This window comes from Maniola hyperantus, chromosome 23, assembly GCF_902806685.2.
Source record: "Maniola hyperantus chromosome 23, iAphHyp1.2, whole genome shotgun sequence".
Lineage (NCBI taxonomy): Eukaryota > Metazoa > Arthropoda > Insecta > Lepidoptera > Nymphalidae > Maniola > Maniola hyperantus.
Genome location: NC_048558.1, coordinates 9,862,473 through 9,887,788, shown reverse-complemented (window position 1 = coordinate 9,887,788; position 25,316 = coordinate 9,862,473). Strand labels below are relative to the sequence as shown.

General features: G+C 40.6%; 1 protein-coding gene across 1 annotated transcript in view; it reads left to right on the top strand.

Annotated features, from left to right (window-relative positions):
- The first annotated feature begins 1,036 nt into the window (after positions 1-1,036).
- Tdg (Thymine DNA glycosylase) overlaps positions 1,037-25,316 on the top strand; it is a 104,779-nt gene continuing 80,499 nt past the window's right edge. The window contains exon 1 of the mRNA XM_069506666.1: positions 1,037-1,429. Coding sequence (XP_069362767.1) covers positions 1,392-1,429 — 38 coding nt within the window. The 5' untranslated portion in view covers positions 1,037-1,391. The remainder of the gene's footprint in view (positions 1,430-25,316) is intronic.

The window sequence follows — 25,316 nt, the reverse complement described above, 5'->3', positions numbered from 1 at the left end:
TGAGTAAACTAACCGCTGATTACGTAACTACATATGGTGGTCCAATGGCACATGTGTTCTGTTATCCCATGCGGTCGACTGCTATTATTATTACGTCTAGATTTATCCTCATTTAATTTAATTGAGAAACAGCGAATACATTTAATATAAAGTAGCGTAGGATCGCTGACGCGAGGGGGAAAAGCGGTGCTCTTATCACGACGTCAGCGGCACCTTTTCGAGTGGTGATAGCGCGCTCAGACGCTCTGCATCGAGCTCGCACACTCTGATTGTCGAGCCGAGCAAACGTACTCGTACCGGCATTCCTGTACTTAAATATTTCCATTTACATTTTCAGAGGCAGGCCTCGCGCGATAGGCTTCACGTCTGAGTTGGACAGGGGATCTTGACAGTTTGATAACTATTGCTGCCAGATCTATCTTTCCAGCTCACGCGTGGAACCTCCTTCGACAGCTGCTCAGCGAACCTGAACATTTATCGAGAAGAAAAACAGACATTATTAGCGTTAAGGATTAAGTGGAGGTGTGATCTCTTCACTTTTTATGCTTAAAGTGAGATTCAACTCCTCCAACTTAACCCTGACTCGCAATTTCATCCGTCGTGAAGCATGTTTTTCAATTTGTGTTTTTCCCCATGTCTGATTATGATTTAGCAACCATGCTTTGTATATTTGTGCACCTAATTTGTTGTAAATTAAGTTACGTTTTAAATAATGAAAATAAAAGTTAGTATTTTTTAAAACTGCGTAGTTTTATTTTCTCCAACCGTATTTTTAAGTTTAAATAAACCAAGTTAGGTGTATTTATTTATTCCCCTACATCCTCAATTTAATTTCCGACACTTCCCGAATAGTGTGCGGCGACCACGACACAGGACAACAGAATATCCTCAATTATTATCATTATTTGAATCTAGATTGCCATTTTGAATATCAGCGCCGTTCTAAACGAGAGCGGGGCGCCACTGTAGCACGCATGCGGTCATTACGAGAGACCCAATGCTACGCAGACCAACCCGAAGTGCATCACAAATCAGTTTAAAAAAAATCACAACACTCGACAAAAAAATGGGCAAAAAAATTATGGTAACACCGGTGCGCTAAAAAAGCTTGCAAACTTCACGCACATAACCTGCGCTGGACATCGACTCGTCCTATCTAACTCTGGGAAAATGTATATTGATTTTTCAAAGAAAAGTCCACCGATGTAACAAAACACCGTTCGCGGAGTGTTTATACGCGAATTAAAGCGTCGCGGTCGGAGTGCAGGTGAAGTGTAGTGTCGTCGAGATGGTGCGACGGTATATCTCGGCGTGTTCCGAGTGAGATCGGAGAGTGTCGCGTCGCTCGGCCGACGGCCGGAGCCCGGCCGCGGCCAGGGCCCGGGCGCGCCATGGACGCCGCCGCCGATCCGCTGCGAGCGGGCAGGCCGTGAGTATCGCGTGTCCGACTCCAGGAGCCGCTCCCGTTCCGTCCCGCGTCGGGCGCGCGGGGATTATTTCGGTCCCCGCGAGCTCGTTGCGAAACGGCGCGGTCGTTTGCGCCTCGGCGGAGAGTCGACATTCTCTCGGCCGACGGCGTCACGGCCTCCGCGCCGTTGCGCCATTTCGGTGATCGGATCGTCCGTGAGAGCGAGGCGAGGGCACGGCGCGGCAGGGTGCAGCCGATAGCGATCCGCAGCGCGGCGGCCGAGCGTGACCGCGACGAGTGTCACCCCGACCCGCGACTGGACGGCCGCGCGAGCGAGCGTCGTACATTAGGCCCGTGTTTACAGTTTTTGTCCCAGGGCGCCCGTGCCGCCCTTTGTGCGGCTCGGGGCCTCGGCCGCCGCTCGGCGCTCGCCTGGCGCTCACGAGACGGCCGAGCGAGCTATGGCCGGCCGCACGCCGTGCCTACACACAACATATAGCTAACGTGCGCGCTACAGTCTACACACGTATAGTGCAGCGAAGGCTGTAATACGTACCTACTCAAACAAAGCATTTGCCCACGAATCCATAACGCGAACCCGACACACGGTTCCGATCCGCGTTCTTTGTGAAACAGTGCGCCAGCCGACGAGTGTTTACGTCGAGACGAAAATTAATGAGTTTCCAAACATCTGTGTTTGTAAATTGTTCAATTAAAGTGTGCATTTTGAGGTTAGGTCGTGATTTGTGCCAACAGTGTGTTGAGAGTGTTGTGGAGCAGACAGTGGGAGCTGCAGTGCTGCAGTATTGATTGGCAGAGCAGTGTGGACTCACAATGTGTGCAGTGTGTTGTGAGCTGGCTCTGTAGGAGCGAGGAGCCGTGTGACCGTCCGATGCAGCAGTTGGAAGCTAACTGGTAATGACTTAGTGGTAGTAAGCGTGCAAAGCAGCATCCACTGTGGTTGGGCGCAGCACACAGCTGACTCAGTACCCGGGTGATGTCTGCCTAGTTGTTACCGTGTCATACATGGAGGGCTTGCATGTAGATGTACCTAGCACATGAAACAAGGAAACAAACTCAACAATGACTAAAAATATTCAATTGGTGCCTGAAAATTTGGATTGGTTGCCGCAACCACCCAATGTAGAAGTTTATTATTAAACCTGCATCAAACTCATCTGACACCAACGCATAAACAATACCTAACATGAATGTGATAGGTAGCAAATGTGACTGTTAGAGCCTAAGGGTAACAACATGCTTTGCACAACTAAACTTGTGACTGCTTCATATTGTATGATTTGAATGGACAAATCTCAGAAGTAAACACAATAATCGTAATAGTTATAAATACTATCTGTCCCGGCTTACTCACGTGTGTAGTCGACGTTAGCCCGACTAGTTTCGAACCCATCCGGACTCCCTTGAAAAAGGACCCCGGATGGGTTCGAAACTAGTTGGGCTAACGTCGACTACACACGTGAGTAAGCCGGGACAGATAGTATTTATAATGGAAATCACTCACGGTAGTTAAAACGCTAAAATCTTAATAGTTATCTCTAAAGTTATCTGTTTGTAAAATAAAACAAAGACTTGATATACAAAAAGAGGATTATCCTTGTGAAATCAATGTTTACTGCATTTTGTGACTAATTCTGTTGTACCTGCACTAATCTCTAAACTGTGACATAAATTGATAGGCTTAAATCTAGTGTTAGCTTTTTCCACGGGAATGGAAGGGATAAGGAAAGCCTTGAAGGAGATGAAATGGAATACATTTAAGAGATTGTGTGTAACAGAATTAGTATTGACAGTTTTGCCAGTTAAATTAGTTCATCATTAGCTATGCCAGTTGTAGAAGTGCAATTAATCTACACTACAATCCCAATAACTTCAAATCGACTCCATCCAAACATTGTAAAACACATCATTGTACATCGTAATCCATACTTCCATATCCATACTAATATTATCATTGCAAAAGGGTGTTTGTCTGTCTGTCTGTCTGCTAGCCTTTCACAGCCCATCAGTTAAATCAATTTTAATGACATTTATTACAAAGATCCTAGATTTATTACAAAGACCCTAGATTTGGTACAAAAATCCTAGATTTAGGGGACATGATATGAAGCTACAATATCAATTGCCATCATCAAACCCATTAAAACACTTTCTGACCAACAGAGTTGTTCACATATGGTTATTGGTCACATATTGGTTCTGTTAACCAGTTCAAGAATAAATTTGGAAAACTCGAAGCAATTCTGATATAGACACATCAGCGAAAGCTGCTTAGTCTATTAAAATAATAATAATAAAAAGATAGCTTGCATCCTGATGAAGAACATAGGCTACTTTTTATCCCAGAAAATCAAAGATTTCCCACAGGGTTTTTAAATCCACGCTGACTTCACACACGTTTGAAAACATTGTGGAGAACTCTCAGGCATGCAGGTTTCCTCACGATATTTTCCTTCACCATTAAAGCAAGCGATATTTAATTACTTAAAACACACATAACTCTGAAAAGTTTGAGGTGCATGCCTGGGATGGAATCCCTGACCTCCGATTAGAAGGCGGACATCCTAACCACTAGGCTTGCACACAGCTCATCACAGCTTCTAGGCTATCACTTACATATTGGTAACCTGTAAAGTCACCTGTGACCTAAACATCCATAGTACGGTACCTACTTAACTTTCTCTGTGCTTTTATTAAGCTTAACTCAATAACCATACCTTTTTCTACAAAAGCAAAAATGATCACAGTTATGAAAATATTTTGTTTCTCTCCTATTGCTGGATATCAATACGTTCATAATAGGACAGCATGCATAGTTTCTTTATTAATGGCTACTAAAAGGTAAATTGCAAGACACATAATAATATCATAACTATTTAAGTAGCATTTGAAATAAATAATGAAGTAATTTGTAGTTAACAAGATATCAAATGTGTAAAACTAGCAATTAGTTACTGAATTGCTGATTACTTTACAACTTTATAACCCTTTTTTGTCTACCTGTAGAACTGCCATCCTTTTGCCAAAAAAACATGGGAATTTTCAAAAGTTGATGTTTCCAAAGTTTTCAAAAGTTGATGTTTCTAAAGAAGAATGCTATGTAGGATCAAGGATTTTAGTTAGTTTTTTGTTTCTACATACCAAACTTTTTTAGTTCATATAACTACACATAACATAAATATCTAAATATATAAAAGGAAATGGTTACTGAATGAATGACTGACTGACAGACTGACTGATCGATCAATGCATAGCTTTAAGTATTGGACAGATTGGGCTGAAATTTGGCATGCAGATAGCTAATATGATGTAGGCATCCGCTAAGAAAGAATTTTTGAAAATTCAACCCCTAAGGGGGTGGAATAGTGGTTTAAAATTTGTGTAGTCCACGCGGACGAATTCGCGCATAAGCTAGTTTTAGTTAAAATCATGTTTTCTGGTAATAATTCACTTAGCCACTTTAGAAAAAAGATGGCAAGGAACTTACCTTGGTGGTATTGCTCAAGTTAGCATATCAGGCTGATGTAAAAGTTAAAACAGTCAACAATCTTCCATCAGATTAAGGAAGCTGTCCACATGGGGCTTCTCGCCTACTGCAGTTTAACTACTTACCATCATTATTTATTATTATTATTTATTTATTTATTATTAAATTAGAAGGGCCATAAAGCCAATTACACTAATTAAACTACGAGTACAAACTAACATAAACATACTTACAAAAATTGTTAAAATTAAATGCACACACGCTCACACATACTCATAAGCACACACTCACACACGCATACACACACACATACAATCATACACACACTGTTGTAATTTTATTTTATTATTGTATATACCTACATTTATTCTAACTCTATTCTGTTAAAATAGTTTAATTATAATTTTAAGTAATCTCTTTTGGCCTTCTGTTATACCTAGATTTAAATTTAAATAATAATTATGTATTTACGCTGTTGATTACTTTCAAATAAACCAAAAAAAAAAAAAAAAAAAATTTTAACAAGCAAAATAATAAATTCATAATGATTATGATCAACGGCCCACTACTGAGGACGAGTCTCCTCTCAGAATGAGAAGTGTTTAGGGCTAGTGTACCACGCTGGCCAAGTGCAAATTGGCAGACTTCACACACCTTTGAGAACATTATGGAGAACTGTCAGGCATGCAGGTTTCCTCGCGACGTTCTCCTTTACTGACAAAGCAAGTGATATTTGATTGTATAAAATACACATATTACATTCAGCATGCGGCAGTAAGTAATGTACATCAGCCATTAGAATGGCATTGCACTGCTTTGTAGAGCGTTGTCTCTGTCACTCATACCTATATATGACGTTTTGTCAGGCTCAACGATAGACAATGCCCTACAAATCTGCTATCACCTTCTAAAGGACGATGTACACTACTTTCTGCCGCGTACTTTACAATGTGAAAAGTTAGAGGAATGTGTCTTGGATCAAATCTTGGATCCCCTGAATTGGCGACTGAAGTTTTAATCCCCAGGCTACCACCGCTATACAAAGTTAGACAAAAGTTAGTATTTAGTTAGTTATTTAAATGTAGACTCAAGTGAAGATTCCTAGTTAGTGTTAATGATGTCTAACTTGTACCAAGCACACAGTTGCTGTCAACTGGTGAGTCATGGGAAACCATAGGCACTTAGTTATATATGTAGTTACTAAGTAGTAAATATAGCGAGATGTCTGAAGCACATACATAACACATAGTGGCAACATACATGCAGGATCACTACGCATATTATCACTAATAAAGAGGCTAATAAAAATGAGTAGAACATAAATTCAGATTAGCCGTGATTTCTCTGTAAGCCATAAATCAACATTCAAATACACAGTCATACAATGAAGTATGTGGTAAAATGATGGTTCACTCTTTCATAAAAGCTTTCATATTAAACTAATCAACTATTTAAGTTAACTTATTCATGTTTTGGAAAAATGAAAAGAATACTATTTACTTATTAAGTACTAGATGAAGCCCGCGATTACGTCCGCGTGGATTTAGGTTTTTAAAAATCCCGTGGGAACTCTTTGATTTTCCGGGATAAAAAGTAGCCTATGCCTTACCATTTATACCATATACCATAAGCTTACCATATACTATCTGTACCTAATTTCGTCAAAATCGGTTGAACGGATGGGCAGTGAAAGGACAGACAGACACACTTTCGCATTTATAATATTAGTATGGATTATTTATTATTGAGTATATTTTGGATTTTATCCATCAATAAACTAAAATTAAATTTATACAAATTATAAATGTGAAAGTGTGTATGTCTGTCTGTTTGCTAGCTTTTAACAGCCCAACAGTTTAACCGATTTTGATGAAATTTGGTACAGAGTTAGCTTACATCCCGGGAAAGAACATAGGCTATTTATCCCGGAAAATTACAGAGTCCCCACGTGATATTTAAAAACCTAAAATAATTTTTTTGTAGGTTAATACTTAGATTATCTTTGTTGATTGATTTCTGTTTGTTCTATTTCATTTTGTGTACATAATAACAATGTGTGAGATTCAAATCTTTCTTTTTCTCTTCTCTTTCTCTCTAATACTCTTTCTTCTTCAACTGAGCATATATTATAATGCTTACCAAGAAATGAATCATCATGATCAACCCATCACCAGCTCACTACAGAGCACGGGTCTACTCTAAGAGTGAGAAGGGTTTTGGCCATAGTCTACCACGCTGGCCAAGAAGCCTCGATAGCTCAACAGTTAAAGGAGCGGACTGAAATCCGATAGAAATGAATGTAACAATATAATTAACGATTCACCTATTGTACAGGTTTCAGTCCTAATGACCTAGTAACCTTGAAGAACTAACTGCCGCTACTAAGACTAAAAATAGGCCAATAATAATGATTTATGAATGAATACAAAGTATACGTCATTGATAACAGATAAAAGTTCAATAACTGATGTAAGCTGCTCAATTACCATCCCATTACAATAATTGGAATAATAATAGAATGTATGTATGTATGAATGAATTACTCCACATTTGTACGACGATACTAATAACTAGATACAACAGTAAACAAGTATTTAGCTGACTGGCCCCGGCTATGCTCGGTTGGTATTTCTATCTTACATCGCCCTTTAGAATGACATTTCGACTTAGAGCGTTGTCTCCGTCACACATACTTTTATGACGTTTTGTTGGTCTCAACGACAGGGACAACACTACAAATCTGATATCTCCGTACATTAATTTCGGTACTGTCATGCGCTGCCTGAATCCAGCGTCCCCCTGCGACTCGATCGATGTCGTCTGTCAACCTAGTGGGGGTCTTCTTTTGCTGCGCTTTTTGGTGCGAGGTCGTAATTCCAGAGCTTGGGTAGTCCAATGTCTAGATCGGTTTTATGAACCTTGCAATTGAAGCTTTGCAACCCGCTGAGCTATGTCGGTTACTCTGATGACTGCGGATCTCCTCATCTCCTCACGGATGACGCAGAGAAACTCCGCACACAGCTCTCTGCATCGCCCGCTGACTGACTCTGAGCTTTAGCTAAATGCTAAGCTCGACATAAATCGTGACAGCTACAGTCTGTACCTGAGTAGATATACGCACGTTCTTCTCGAGTCACGTCGATAGCGACTGACACGTATAGTATCTACGATGCAAACATACGATCTTTTGACACTCCACTATGGTCGGCAGGCGAAATCGGCTGACTATGGGGGGTTTTTTAAATTAAATTAGCGTGAAAACGAAAGGCTCACCTATAATATCAAGTCACGACCGAGCCCATGAATATTTGCAGCATAATAAAGGGCGATTACGCACTGATCCGAATTCGTGAAAATACGTTCCGAAGTAGTCATAGAAGTATTTGTATGGTTGCTTACGCACTATGGCTCCGACTTCCGACATCCGAGTTCAAATCGGACATATGACGTAGCTATATGTCAAAGATGTCCACTGAATAGCTTGGATTTGGAGAGATCAGATTAGTGCGTAAGCAATATCCGAGTTTCTTGTATCCGTGTTTTCGCGGACTCGGATCGGATGGGTGCGACCAGCGATTGTTTACTTTGTATACACCTGCTTTAACTTCCAATTAGCAAGCGGTAATAGTCTAGTGGCTAAGACATCAGCCTCTCTAGTCGGGGTCCGGCCTTCAATCCCGGGCACGCGTTTCTAATTTTCCGTTAAAAGCAATTAAATATCACTTGCTTTAACAATGAAGGATAACATAGTGAGGAAACCTGCATGCCTGAGAATTCTCCATAATGTTCTCAAAGGTAGCTCAAGTCTGCCAATCTGCACTTGGCCAGCGTGGTGATTAAGTGCCAAACCCTTCTCATTTTGAGAGGAAACCCGTGCTCGGTAGTGAGCTGGCGAGGGCTTGATGACGATGAAGAAATGTCTATCTTCCCTGGTCTGGTAGTAATATAATATGAACTCCTCTGTAAGAGTGTGGCAAGAGTCCCCTGTAGCCCCTACTTTATAAGCTGGTCGATTTCGTAAAACCTGCATCAGGCATTATTACAACCTCAATTGTTCTGATTGGCTGAATTTGTGCGATTCTTGATGCAACAATGCATTGTAGCCAATAGTGAGCGAGCGTTAACCAATCAGAGGTGATTGCGATCGTGACATTGTAGCTGCCATTGTACCGCAGTTGCTAGTTGTCGCAGTCCACTCGATGTAGGAGGTTCCAACTCAGGACTGCTCGGTTGGCACATGTCGGCGCACAACTTGTCGGCACGTGTACATGGCGAGATGACGGCTCGAGGTCACAATGTGTGCGATCGTCTCAAATGTCACACCTTTGTTAGCGTCAGCTCGTAACGCGCTACGTGCCAGTCAGTCGAGCATCCGCCTGCTCAGTGCTCATGCCCTACTGCTGGGTAAAGGTCTGCCCTTACACAATGTTGGCCTGACCAAGTTTCGGCCAATCTCCATACAGATACGCCACTGCGCGGGAGGTAATTGTACAAATGTGTGCGCAATTACAGGTGCTCTCTCATAGCTCGATGGGGCGGAAATCCGACACGACCGGAGAGATGCGGCGCAGGACCGATGGCTTTACGTGCTCTCTTCCTAACTGCGAGCTAGTACTGAGACTTTCTTAACAGAATAATCCTATACCCAACTCTTTTCTGAACTCTTTTAACGAGGATGTATCATTGTAAAACTAAAACGTACCTACCTAGCACATTAGTGAAGGAACCTGCAAGCCTGAGAGTTCTCCATATTTTTTTTGAATTTTGAATGTTTTCAAAGATGTGTGAAGTTTGCCAATCCGCACTTGGCCAGCGTGGTGTACTATCTGACAGGAGACTCGTGCTCAGTAGGGAGCCGGTGATAAATTGATGTTTATGAGGATGACATTAGACTCGGAGATTACTGTTTCTAAAACTCAAACCTACCCATTCCAAAACCACCTAATACGGAGGCTGTTCGCTATTTCACGTTAAGGTTGAATGAATTGGTACAATTAACTATCTCATCTTGACTGGTTTTTTGTCGAATATAGATTTAGCACGGCCGGTATTAATAACTTGATAAACTCAATCAACCGAGCATGTCAATTGTTAGCAATTGTGGAGGATACCCCGCGATGGTTTTGGCTGAGTAGTTTTTCTAGTTTCTTATTAAAAAAAGTCATGACGATTCTGATTCTTGCGTTGGTAAAAAAATCGGTACCAGTTACAAGGAGGAACTACTTATGTGCCTAACTGTACGGAACGTAATCACATTTTCGGAGGCTTAGAGGAAATAATAGATTTGCTCAAGCTTAGCAATTTTATTTTTTATTTTTTTAAAGAATATTGGCCAAGTTTATCATGCTGACTAATATTACCCTATCCCCTCCAATTAAGCGTAAAGCTTGTGCTAGGAGTAGGTACGACAATAGTGCAACGGGTGAGGTTTGAACCGGCGACCTTTCGGTTTTCGGTCCGTTCCTTTCACCGTTGAGCTATCGAGGCTTAGTTTTGTGTAACATTGGCATTGACTTCCGCGTCTTATTTGCGGAGTACAGTTTTTGCCTGTGTCAAAAATCAAATTTCTCAGTCAGTTATTAAATAGAATGTCTTCCAAAATACGTAAAATCCACATTCTTTGTTAGTGTGTAATAACTATTTTAAATTATCTTGGACGATTTAACCTAAGGACGCGCCTCGCATGATTATTCCCCTCTGTCAATAGTAATGGATTTTTAATCCACTGCGTTTATAAACACTGTTTGCGGAATCGATTTTGTCATTGTCAGAATCGTTTCGATGTGTGACGACGTCTTACACGCTGGGTGAAAAATGCCTGTTTGTGCCGTTAGTGAGTGCAAGAACAAATCAAACACATCAAATTTACAAAAAGATGGAATTTCATTTCATAAGTAAGTATTTTTGGTGTAATAAACGCTTTCTATAAATTAAATTACATAAATTATTATAATAAAATAACAATCGAGAACTTTACCGATTCAGTAATTGAGTACGTAATAATTCGGTAGAAATGAGTCACACTCCTCACGAGACTATATTTTGTTTTTTCTAAACAATTGCAACCCTCGATATATACAAATTAGGTTAAAATTTGAATACGCGTGAACAGCATGAAATTACGTAGTAGTACGATAGTGATTGCGGTTCGATTATCGATATCGATGAAAACATTTTCTTTATTATTAACGACTAAATTACCGTCTTAAAGTCAAGTAAAGAATAGTTATTATTAATTACCACAATTTTTTCGCTACCTATACTTGTAATAAAACTGGTCGATTTCTGTGATTTCACGTACTTAATACATTTAAAAAAAAAATTAAAGCAACGCAATTTTAGTGATAGGCGCGAAACGGGGTAGGGTGTCTCTGAACTGGGTAATATGTAGCTAAAAGGTGTACCTTTCTCAAGGATGAGGATCAGGTAATAATTTATCATAATCGTTTTATTTTTACAGATTTCCTAAAGACGCCCACTTTAAAATGAAGTGGGCACTACGTGTTATATTTAAGGGCAATACGTGTTATATTTAATAACTTACATTTAATTTTTTTGGACAAAGAGTACACCATATTGGAATTACCATGTAAACCCAATGTGCAATAAATAAATGATTGATTGGAAAGAAAAAACATTTTATTGATTGATATACCTACTAATTATGTTTGGTAGGCTTTTGCGCGGTCAGGTTTATTTGTATTATATAATAATATAAGTCATTAATAAGCACATTTTCACTATCGAAATTTAAATGAAAATTCGTTATATAAAAAAATACAAAAGATTAAAAATGATATAAAATAAGTAAAAAAGTATGTGCATATTTTTTAAATAAATATTTTTCTTATTTTTACGTTGCATTATTAGTTTTTGGGATAGTTACCTATTAAGTGAGGTGAATGTATGCAAGAATACGCTACGCTGACCAAACACTGGTTTGAAGTAATTAAATACGAGTAATAAATTCTTACTTCTACTTTTGTTTCTGAAAAACTATCGATATATTTTAAAATATCGATACGGTAGCATCGCAAATCAATTTGACTGTCTTACACTCGTAATGTCTTTGTATGTTGATGTATATAACTTATTAGTGTGCGTAAAATGTAGTAGTGTTGAAGATTTAGATATGTGTGTGTTAATAATGACACAAAACTTTGTTGAGTGAGTGTGTCAAGTTGTCTATGTAGTGTTTCCTCGTCCCGCACCAAAAGTGACAGAAATTTTTATTCGTAATATTAGGCGCGTTACAAGTCCATAGGTTAAATCGTCCAAGTAAATTATCGATTGAACTAAAAAAGCACGTCAAATCATTGTTGTGACGTTACTTGCCAGTATTTCACAGAAGCTCGCATACTAAGGGCGTGTTTTGACATTTCTTAAGAAGATAGATAGACCAGTAGGGCGATTGTCTAAAACCTGCATCAATCATTATTACAATCCCAATTGTTGTGATTGGCTGAATTTGTGCAATTCTTGTTGCAACAATGCATTGTAGCCAATAGTGAGCAAGCGTCAACCAATCCGAGGTGATTGCGATCGTGACATTGTAGCTGTCATTCTACGGCAATCGCGCACCGGGGTCTCGATTGGTTGACGCTCGCTCACTATTGGCCACAATGCATTGTTGCAACAAAAATCGCACAAACAGAACCTACTATGTACATAGGATATTCACAGAGTACAGTGTTGCTAACTTTGGAATTTCATTTCATGAGATTCTGTAGGGCGATTGTCTAAAACCTGCATCAATCATTATTATAATCTCAATTGTTCTGATTGGCTGAATTTGTGCGACTCTTGTTGCAACAATGCATTGTGGCCAATAGTGAGCGAGCATTAACCAATCAGAGATGTTTGCGATCGTGACATTGTAGCTGTCAAACAACCGCGGTAGGGCCACTGGTCTACCTATAGTTGTCAAATACCGGATTGGGGGTTCGATCCCGGGACGCAAGAGACCTATGTCCGGTTCTGGACGTCAATCCGTCGAGACGACTCTTGTAACTGTAGTGTACTCTTATTGTGAAGGAGGTCGTGCTGATTGCGGAGCGCAGTGCACAGTAGGACTAGCTGCTAGGTGGAGTGTCGTCGTTCCTCCCGCGCCGCGGCACTGGGGGAGGGCGTCACGTCGATATCGCCCTTCGTTATCTCGCAGAACTGGGTCGTTGTACTTGATCCTCCGTGCTCTGCGCGTCGCGTACCGGCTGAGGGTCGCCATCACTAAACGTACGTTCTGTGGGACATTTCTGCAGATATCGGGCAAGGGTCCATGCAGATGCTTTGTATTTAGAGTGCAAGCTAACTGCAAAACAGAAGGCTTGATGCAGTTTTAGTCAGTTTTCTCTCATGATTTTAAGCTTATTTCGTGGTTTAATGACATATTTTAATGTATATAACGGGTACATATCACGATTAATTTGATGTTTTTATTTGTCGATATTTCAACCCAATAGCACGGGTCGTGGTCACGACGGGACTGCGGTGCTGGAGGAGATGAAGTTCGAGCTGTCAAGGGCAATAGCGAACTACCCCCATTCTTGTTCTTTTCGCTGGAACTTCACGAGCTGTCCGGCAAAATACACTCACAGTGCCACTATTAACTTTGTCCTGTTTATTATTCCTGAGAGTGCTGAGAGACTACAGAAAGCTTGGTCACCTCACCGCTTCTAAAGGGTTACCATAATACAAATATCTACATAGTGGCTGCGAATCATCTAAACTGCAGTGTGCGCTGTAGAGCGTGTACATAATAATGTTTCGTATTCGAGCTCAGGATTCATCATCGTCATCATCATGATTAACCAATACTGAACACGGGTCTTCTCTCAAAATGAGAAGGTTTCGGCCTTAGTCTGCCAAACTGGCCTAGTGCTGATTGGTAGACTTTACACACCTTTAAGAGCTTTATGGAGATTTCTCAGGCAGGTTTCCTCTCGATGTTTTCCTTCACCGGCAAGTGATATTTAATCGCTTAAAACGCACATAACACAGCTTCCCGCTTCGCTTTATAGCAGCAAATATATTATAAACTGTAACATACGCAGACCGCGTGGGCGAATCGGTTTTTGAATATTAAATTAGTCTAGATAGTACAAACTTTCTAACTTTTTTAGTTAGTTTTGGAGGGAGACTTCATAGTCTGGTTACCTCGCTGTTGCGAATTTATATAAAAGGTTTAATCTGAATTGTTTCCAGTAGTTAAGTACTCAGTTAACCTGTGGTACTACTAGTCTTCTTCACTTGCCCACAACACCGAGCGATGATTTAAAAAAAATCGGTCGAGCGGGTTGGACACGCACACAAAAGGTTCCGTACCATCGTACAAAATATGTACGTAACATTTTTATGTAGAACACTGCAAGTGAATGCGGACTGCCCCATCTATACATGTCATTTAGTAAATTTATTGTTTTGTGAACACATTTTTTTTTGGTGATGTAACCACAAATTTTTGGATTTTTCCTACCTGTCATATTTCATGATTGTAGGTCAATGGTTTTTGTTGACAGACAACGGACAGACAGACAACAAAGTATATTTATAATTTTCATGATAGTGTTTTTACCTACACTTATAAAATTTTTTTACAAAAAAAATAAAAACCGACTTCGTTACACAAACACTAAAAATTGAAAAATAATTTAATTTATTACCGAATATATTATGTATACAAGAGTTAATATAGTTCCATAATAATACTTTTTGGTGCCGGTGCCAATGAGGTGCCATTGTGGAGTCCCATAAAAATATGAAGTCTAGACGATTCGCGCAGCTAAAGCTAATATATATTTATTATAATATAAATTAAATTATTTTTCAATTTTTAGTGTTTGTGTAACGAAGTCGGTTTTTATTTTTTTTGTAAAAAAAATTTATTTCACAATTTTTAGTGGCCCCATGGAATTATGCTATGACTGGTTAAAAATCTACTGTTTACTAAGCTATTACACTGATCGCGAGCAATTTACTCTTATCCGTTCAGGAGTTCCAGTATCTATCTTCGAAGATGTTCATCAGATCTTCACCAAATTGAAATGGGACCAACTTTGAAGTATACCCTTTCAAACAAAAAAAGAATTTTCAAAATCGGTCCAGGCGTTTTCGAGTAATCGGGGAACATACATAAAAAATAAAAAATAAAAAAATAAAAAAAGATTCCGACGAATTGAGAACCTCCTCCTTTTTTTGAAGTCGGTTAAAAACAACCAAGTGATCCTATTAGGGTTCCTTTTTTCCTTTTGAGGTACGGAACGATAAAAAGGACTAACTTGTACAAGAAACGATATTTCAAAAAGGACTTGCACCACATCCACTACCTTGGTGCCCCAAACGGGACCCTATTGCTATAGTGTAAAGATACCTACTATCCTTACTCGGTATTATTAGTAATCCTCCACTGTCTGTTTGTCCATCTGTCACAACTCACAGGAGCCAAGCTTCAGCAGTCAATAGATAGTTCACAGAATACGTGTTGGCCTTTGTCATGGCAAATACAGACCCAAGGGGTGGCCCCATACAAAAGACCTCAATCAATCAAAATCAACAGAATTTTGTACACACGTCCTAGATACAGACATCTGTGTCTGTGATATTCCAGATCCCTGTACTAATGTGTAACTTTGGAGTTACACGCGCTCAACCTACGATTGTTTTATTTTTTTATTTTTATTTTTATTTGTTTTTTGCAATTGTATTGAGATTCTAAAAAAAATATTTTTGTGGTTGCCTCAATGTTATTTGGTTCATCCATATCTTATTAAAAGCGGTACTGCATATATACAAGTTTTAAATATCCGATCGCAGTACATTACTCCATAATTAAATAACAAATAATAAAAACTAGCTGATGCGCGGGTCTTCATACGCGTGGATTTAGGTTTTTTTTTTAAATCCCGTGTGATTTCCCGGGATACAAGGTAGCCTATGGCCTATGCCACTCTCCAGGTCTTTAACTATACCTACCCATTCGAAAAATCACGTCTATCCGTTGCTCCGTTGCAAAGTTCGTTTCACACTTTCGCATTTATAGTATGGGTAGTGATTACAGTCTCCCACGTAAACGGTGCTGAATTGCTTATCGGGCGCCACCATTTTATCGCCTTGATGTTGCTGTGTCTATCTTGTCTACTAGACGAATTAATTCGTGTAGTGGTACGGAACCCCTTACGCGCAAGTTCCACTCACACTTGACCTGTTTAAATTTTTTTTTTTTTTTTTAAAAGAATATTAGCCATGTTAAATGACTAATATTCCCCTTTCCTCTCCAACTAAGCGTCAGGCTTGTGCTAGGAGTAGGTACGACAATAGTGCAACGGGCGGGGTTTGAACCGTCCGTCGACCTTTCGGTTTTCAGTCCACTCCTTTACCGGTTGAGGTATTGAGGCTCTTGAAACTATTGGTATTTTGAAAATAAAATGGTGCTTAGGCTCGATGGCGACGCTCGCGCGCGTTGGCGCGGTGCGCACATAATTAGCGGATAATTGCACGCTTCGTTACTGCGACGTGCTCTGCGCGCCGCGCGCCGCCGCGCGCGAGCACGCCGTACTCTGCCGCGCACCTACCGGCTACCACTCGTGTCGGCTCATAACTATACTTTAGTTTTCCTTAGCTAACTTAAAAGTACCTAATTACGATCTGCAAATTAAGAAGCGCGCTCTTTGACCTTTAATTTTTTTTAAATATTTATTTATTCTTATTAATTTTACATAGCTCTTACATTTCTAACTCGCCAAACTGGTGGGCCAGTTTGTTGGCGAGGTGGCCAACTGGTGGGCCAGTTTGTTGGCGAGGTGGCGCTCTTACATTATGTACATCACTAACTTACTACAATATTTTCATACACCTATATCTATACTAAACTTATAATAAAACTATACTACACACTTATTTAAACCTACCAACTTACTAAAAGTACTACTTATTTATTAAATAAGTTCATTATTTAATTCTACATACATTATTCGCTCCTTTTCTGTACACGTCGACTTACCAAGAACTATAACATAATTGTAGGTACCTATTTCTTATTCTTTGGATAAATAAATACTTCATTGAATACCTCTTAATATAAATGGTTCGAATCGCAGAAACGATAAAAATAACGTAAAATTGTCTAAAAACTGCGTCCCTTGCCTTCTCCTCCAACTTTACTGAATACAAATAACAGGTTCAGAAGCTGTTTTTGAATTATACGAATTACTTATACGCTAGCTGTAGATAGTTTCGTAAATAGTACGGTTTAAGTTTCGAAAATAGTCACCAACAAAAACTAGAATGTAAAGTAAGACTTGAAGTGAGGCCCATTTCCAGGAACACAGTAAAGGTGAAGTCCTTTGTAAATTGAAACTATGTGTTTGCTCTAAGCTGTATAGCCTAGTGGTTAGGACGTCCGCCATCTAATCGGAGGTCGGGGGTTCGGTCCCGGGCACGCACCTCTAATTTTTCGGAGTTATGTGCGGTTTAATTAAGTACTTCAATACAGTGGCGTGCACAGGAGTTCAAGCCAGGGTATGCATTTAGGTATGAACTTATTTTACGGCAGGTTATAATGAAAAATAAGCATTGATTTATTACAATAAGGGTAAGCAGTGCGTTTATGCTTCTATGAGCTGCACGCCACTGACAGTGGCGTGCACAGGAGTTCAAGCCAAGGTATGCATTTAGGTATGAACTTATTTTACGGCAGGTTATAATGAAAAATAAGCATTGATTTATTACAATAAGGGTAAGCAGTGCGTTTATGCTTCTATGAGCTGCACGCCACTGCTTCAATATCACTTGCTTTAGCGGTGAAAGAAAACATCGTGAGGAAACCTGCATGCCTGAGAGTTCTCCATAATGTTCTCAAAGGTGTGTGTGAAGTCTGCCAGCGTGGTAGACTATGGCCAAAACCCTTCTCACTCTGAGAGGAGACCCGTGCTCTGTAGTGACCCGGTGATGGGTTGATCATGATACTGAGAGTTACTTAGAGCCAAATGATCGAAAGCTTCCAGTAGTGTTGTAGTGGCGTGTCCGTGTCCGTGTCCGTGTCCGTGCGTAGCGTATGCAAATGAGCGGTGCCTTTACTACTTCTACATCACGTTGCACACGTTTCCTTTCGTCGGTACCTACTGTGTAGTACTGTGTGTGTATCCATAACAAAACCTAACATTTTTTTGTATTTAAGTGTGTAGTAAGTTCATCAACCCATGTCCTGCTCACTACAGAGCACGGGTCTCCTCTCAGAGTGAAAAGGGTTTGGGCCATAGTCTGCCACGCTGGCCTAATGGCAAACATTTTCGTCAGTTTCGATACAATTTTTAATCAATCAACTCCCTTGGAGCGCTGAATATCAATTCGTTTTCGTGAACTTTACAAACTCGGTAGGTACTGGTTTGTCGCCAAACTCATGAATAAAAACGCACTTGAATATTTTTTCTATCAGCCTTTTCTGCGCTTATCCCTTCTACGATTAAAAGATTACGCGGCCGAATTGCGGAGACGGGCTGTATAATTGAAAATGTAGATTCGTGGGGTGCTCCGCCACGCGGCTGTATTATGAGTGGTGACGCAACAAAAAGCAGGAGTCGAAAGAAAAATAAAAGTCCAACAATTAGCGCGGCGAGGCCTTGAAAACAATCCTGCCGTATCTGTGATACCTACGTAGACGTACGGACACACAGGTCATACACCGCATTATATGTATTATATCTACTTACATAGCACTTAACTAACAACAACAAGTGTCCACTCATTTTTCAAAGATTTAGATTTACCGCTTTAGAGAGGTATACATATTGGTAGTGCGCTCCAGACAAACGTATAGTCCTACGCGACAGGTCGCGATGGCAATCGGGGAGGGAACACCCGCACAGCCCCTGCGCCAACCTGGTGCGGGTGACGTGCGGGTGTGAGGGGCGTTCCACCCGACTCATACCCCGATTGGCAGTCGGAGACTCGACCACGACTCGACCTGTCGAGAACTATAGTTTCGAGTCAGAACCACTGTACTTTCCATTTTACACTGCATCGAAAAGCGCTATCTGTCACACTAATAAATTACTTATGCCTCCTTAGGAGTTGAATTTTCAAAAATTCTTAGCGGATGTCTACGTCATAATAGCCACCTGCATGCCTCAGCCCGATCTGTCCAGTAGTTTGAGTTGTGCGTTTTGATAAATTGGTACAATTTGCAAAATTCTTAGGGGTGTGATCGACTGCTCTGAACTACACAACAAGCTCTGCTGCGTTTATGCACCCTCTAATTACAGCTATCAAATATATATTACATATTTGCTGACAAATGGGCTGACCTCATGGGTCAGATCTTGCACTTTTGTGAAAATTTATAATTTTGCTTTTTAAAATTTATAATTTTAAGTTGTTAATTTTTGTAAGTATGTTTATGTTAGTTTGTACTCGTATTTTAATTAGTGTAATTGGCTTTATGACCGTTCTAATTAAATAATAAATAAATAATAATAATAAAAATATAAACTTTTTGGCTTTTATATGTATCTATTTTGTACACGGGCGTGAGAGCAAATAATATATAATAATAATAAATAAGTCAGTTAGTCAGCTTTTCATTGTATAATATTTAGAAGAGTGTCGTGGTGACGTCACGTGCCGATAGCATTGAGTGGGCACGCTACCGCCGGCGCCGCGCGCCGCAGCAAAGGACGCGCACGAAGGAGCAGCTATCGTGCCACGAGCGAGGAGCGACTAGGCGCTACACAGCGGACAAACTTACACTCCGACCTACACACGGCTCCTGATTTCTATCATTTTGTCCCGACCACAGGAAGGGTACTAAGTGTATATCAGTGCGTTTGTTGTAGATCGTTTTTGCGTCGCGTACAGCCTTTCCTAAGTGTCAAATAAGATTTCCAATTTCCAATCCACTCGTACGAAACATTTTTGCTCAACGTTTCTGATACGAAACGCTGTGGAATACCCTTCCGGCGTTCGTGCTTCTTACCACGTAGGTATAACCTAGATAACTTCAAGGCAAGAGTGAATAAACTTTTTCTAGAGTCTAGACAAGCGCGCTCCGACATACACCTCATCATCGTCAACTGCAAGCCAAGCCGAGCGCAATTTTAGCATCTTGTTTTGTTTATCTCTTACTTTAACTGCACTTGCGAGTTGCTTATGCTTAGACTTTGAGTTTTTTAGATTGCTATTTTACTGATTACCTAACTTTATAAGGACCAATTTTTAATTTTATGGTAACTAGCTTTAACGGCTCTAGGTTCTAGCCTTTTGAGTTTGGCCTCTGAACTGTCGATATCATCACAGAGTACCTTACAGTACAATAAGACACCTGACAAAAAAAAATTACTGTATGTTTCTCTGTTTTGCACAGTGTACTATGGTCCCGAATAAAAAAAATATTTATGCAAGTGCAAGTGAGATAGATGGAAGACTGAGCGAGGTGGGCAATGGTGCCGAGCCAGCACGTTTCGCGACGGCCGTGCAAAGCGCAGCGCAGCAGGGTTTGTTTGTTTGTTAGAGGAGCGACAGAGCATAGCTCAGTGTTGATTGGTCAACATGGTCGGATCAGCAGTTGGGTCGGTGCGTAGCGCGCTCGGGGCCGTCAGCCGTGATCCTCCGCGCTCGGCAGAGGTCGCGCGATCGATGCCGCGCTGCGGGGACCTGCACAACACACACGTCCCAAGTTAATGACCGTTTGTGACGGACTAGCGGACGCGCGCGGCTCCGTCTGCGTATACCCACCACTACCCATATGAGACTTGACTGTGTTTGTTGGTTTCGGAGCTACGCGATTTTTTTTGTGATTTATTATTAAAGATCTGGAAAGTGACATAGGCTGCTTTTTAGGGTTCCATACCCGAAGTGCCAATGGGATCCTATAGCCTCCGCTGTCTGTCCATCCGTCTGTCTGACAGCGTACTGTATCTCGTGGATCATTATACCTACGTAGAGAGTTGAAATTTTAATTTTAATGTATACCTATTGCCGCTATAACAGAAATTATACAAACAACACTAATAGAAATTTCAAAATGGCCGCCATGAAAATTTACAAAAATTAAAAAGTGTTGTTTTTGTACGACGGTACGGAACCCTTCTGGTGCGAGTCCGGCTCGCACTTGAGCGATTTTTAGGAGCATAGTTTAACTGACTGGGAAACTGACTAACTAAAAGATCAACGCTTAGTTTAACCCGCCGCTGATTCCAAGATTTTTTCGTGTGTAGTTCAGTACCCGTAGTACAAGATTTTACGTCTCACCAAACGAAACCAAATTCGAGAGTCGAAATACTTCCGCGTTACAGTAAAATGGACCTAAACAGCCTTGAATTGAAGTCAAATATTCAATGCCACTGATTTTCATTTCGCAATGTTTCCGCTTGGAGCGCTGGCTGTAGAAGTGTAGACAAACAAGGCATTTAAGATCCAGTTTACTGTAACGCGGAAGTATTTCGACTCTCGAATTTGGTTTGGTTTGGTGAGACGTAAAATCTTGTACTACGGGTACTGTACATAGAGTACAGAAAATCCGCTCGAGCAGAGCCGGGGCGCGGGGCGCGGGGCGCGGGGCGCGGGGCGGGTCGGCGAGCAATAACTCATGTAGCTACCTACAATCAGGCGGGGCTCTTTGCGGGCTACTTTATGGCTGAGAACAGAACAGAACAGAACACGGCCAACAGTTCTATGGCTGAACTAGCTGATCCGCCCCGGCGTCGCTCGGATGGAATCTCTGAAAATCCATTCTTAGGGCGTTTGTGCACTCATCTGTATTCGGTTCGTATCAGTTTTGTTTTTTCATGGTGCTCATTTGAAGTTTTTATTGTTTAAAAAAAATAGAAATAACAATCAGGCGGGTCCCCTGATGTTAAGTGATTACCGCCGCCCATGAACATTTGCAGCACCAGAGGAACCACCGATGCGTTGCCGGCCTTTCAAGAATCTGTTGGTCCGCCCCTTGAATAACCCCATGTTGTAATGTAGTGGGAACACCGCCGATGGGGGTTGTTATAGCGGCAAAAGGAATACACATTCTGTAAAAATTTCAACTCTCTGTCTACTACGGTTCATGAGATACATCCCGCTGACAGACAGACGGATGGGCGGACAGCGGAGCCTAGCCATAGGCAGGGGCGTGCACGTCATAGAGGCATAAATGCACTGCTTACCCCAGTTGTAATAGCTCAATGCATATTTTTCATTATGACCTGCCAATAAACAGGTTCCTAGCTAACAAATGCCTACCCTGGCTTCAAACCTGTGCACGCCACTGGCCATAGGGTCCCGTTGACACCCTACGGAACTCTGAAAAGAAAATATATATACAATCTTATTACCTGCACTACAACCACACCGCGTTGGTTTGTATATTATCTGTTTAGCTGTATGCACTATGCACAGACAAATCCGTCTTTCGTTTGTTATACTTAGTTAAGGCATAGTTATTATGAAAAGATAAACACACTGCGGTTAAAGGAGACGTAGTTAAACTAATTGCTAGGTATGTAGATGTAGTAGGTATGAACTATGCGAAGGCCTCCCAATTACATTGATTTTTTGCAACCTTAGGGTACTCCCACTTACTCGTTTTATATAATACTAGATGATGCCCGCGACTTCGTTCGCGTGGATTCAGGTTTTAAAAATCCCATGGGAACTCTTTGATTTTCCGGGATAAAAAGTAGCCTATGTCCTTCCCCGGGATCCAAGCTATTTCTATACCAAATTTCGTCAAAATTGGTTGAACGGATGGGCCGTGAAAGTCTAGCTGACAGACAGACACACTTTCGCATTTATAATATTAGTATGGATGTACATGTGGGCGACTATTCTATATATATATATATATATATATATATATATATATATATATATATATATACGTGTAGACAGCTTAACTACCTAGATACTTAACTATTTATGTACGAAGCCTCTATGGCTCTACCTCTCAACGGTTAACCGGTCCAACCCCGCCCGTTGCATTATTGTCGTACCTACTCCTAGCACAAGCTTTACATTAAAAAATACGACTGTAATACGGAACCCTCGGTGCGCGAGCCTGACTCGCACTTGGCCAGTTTTTTAGAGAGGATAATAAATTAGTTAGGTCCTATAACTACGTTCTTTTACGCATTTGGTTGCCCGGAAGGGATCGCTACCCGCTACCCGTACCCAGTGATAACGACCTACTAAACTTGCTTTTGTAATTATTTGTTTTGTGGTGTACAATACAATACAGTACAGTGTGTTCATTCATACTTCGTTAACAATCCATTGAGTAGATACTTAACGGCTGGCCCAAGAATAAATAAATAAATGATAGCTGGCAATGACTACCGAGAAAAGGCCTGTTAACAGTTAACAGTTACCGAACTCCGTAGTTTCCCTAGTCTGCTTAATTTAAACGAGTGTAGAAATATTCTCGGAGAAAAGCGTAAGCGACACGATTTGCCTGGCGCTGCCATACCCCTTCCAGGTTAGCCCGCTTCCATCTTAGATTGCCATCACTTACCACCAAGTGAGATTGCAGTCGAGGGCTAACATATTATTGTATCGGAATAAAAAAATAAAAAACTAAGGAAAACTAAATTATACTATTCCCACCGCTAAAACATCGAGGCTTACAGATAAAAACTATCTTTATATAAATCTAGGTTCTAAAATAAACTTCCGTCTATTTCGAAACCCTTTGTTAATATTTTTTTGCCTTTACCGTTATTGGAATTAAAGACTTAGACACAAACAAAGCGCGACGGAAAACGTCGTACTTGCTGACGCGTACAGTTTGCGTCGTGAAAGCGTTGATTTTGAACGTCAAAAGACTATGACGTCAGAGTAAAATGGACCCTAATGTCCTTGATTTAAGTAAAAAATTCAGTATTACCAATTTTAATTGCGCGCTTGCTTTAGCGTACATAGATGTATGTAGACGAAATTGAGCTACATTATAAAAAATGCATTTTTTAAATTTACTGTAGGTAGGTGTATAGGTACACTTGACCACAATCGCGCTTGATGGAAAGTGATGATGTGGCCTAAGACGGGGTGCGCTCTACGAAAACTAAACGTAATTGAAAGAAAACGTCACACTGCTACAGTTCACGACTTATGAAACTTGTAGCAAAACGTCGAGGCTTCACCTACACTGGCAACCGTTATGTTACTTACATTTGACGTTAGGTAGGCTATGAAACGACTAGGTATCTTTATTTATTTTCACGTCACCCCTAGCTTAATATTTGACAGATGTCGATTTCGGGATCAAACCGAGAGTTTCCTCACTCTAGTTCACTCTGTCACTGCCGAAGGCAAAGCGACGCGATTAGATTTCGGTATACGGTTCCTCGGTGTATTATAACTTTTCAGGGCCGCAATGGAGAAGTTTCCGCTGGGCGTTGTGTTTGACCACGCCCCGCTGCCCGCCGCCGCTGAACTAAGACGCGGAACCAATTCATTTCATTTCCACATTCCTAATTTTTCGGTAGTTACTCCGACTCCATGACAATAAAACACTTTTTTCTAGACCCGTTCTAAAGTCCTATTGCTTTGCAACTAACTATTTAGGTAGCTGTTACGTCAGTTTATATACTTTTACTTTAACTGTATTTATAACATAAACTGTGTGATAATGTAATCCGTTTAGTTTAACCAAGCTTTCGCTCGCGGGTTTTCTCGTGTAACTTTAATCCAGTCGCGAATGAGATCTTGTATGGGTCGGTGTCCGGTGTGAAAGGTTCTAAAACACGTCGTACCTACTTACCTAATAAAAAAAAAAAAGTAACATTTTGTAAGTAACGTCTTGCTAAAAACGAACTAAAAAGTAAAAAAATACATTTGAAAATGGCGCCATACAGCGGCCATATTGATTTTTTCAAAAAAATTATCGTCACTAGGCATGATATAATGGTTCTAACGATACCCCATACTTGTCTGTTTAGGCACTTGGAGGTTAAGGAGCAATAAACTCGCATACATATACACATACCTACATCCTGAAAATATTAACACTTCTTTATTTGAGCAATCACTACATATTATAACTGCGAAAGTGTGTTTATTTGTTGGTTTGTCCTTCAATCACGTCGCAACGGAACAACGGATCGACGTGATTGTTTGCATGGGTATAGTTAATAACCTGGAGAGAGACATTACTTTTTATCCCGGGAAATCAAAGAGTTCCCACGGGATTTTTGAAAACCTAAATCCACGCGGACAAAGTATACTAATTAGACTACTAAGTAGACTAATTTAAGCGAAGTCGCGTGATGCACTTAGTACAGATAAATAATTAATCGCTAGTTAAAGCAAGGAGGAAAGTTAGTTTAGTGCAACCTCTGCGTACTGCGTAGGCTACTGTGTGTAAATGCGGCGAACAAAAAATGATTGCGTGTCCGAGCAAGGATGAGAACATTGCTGACCCCGGGC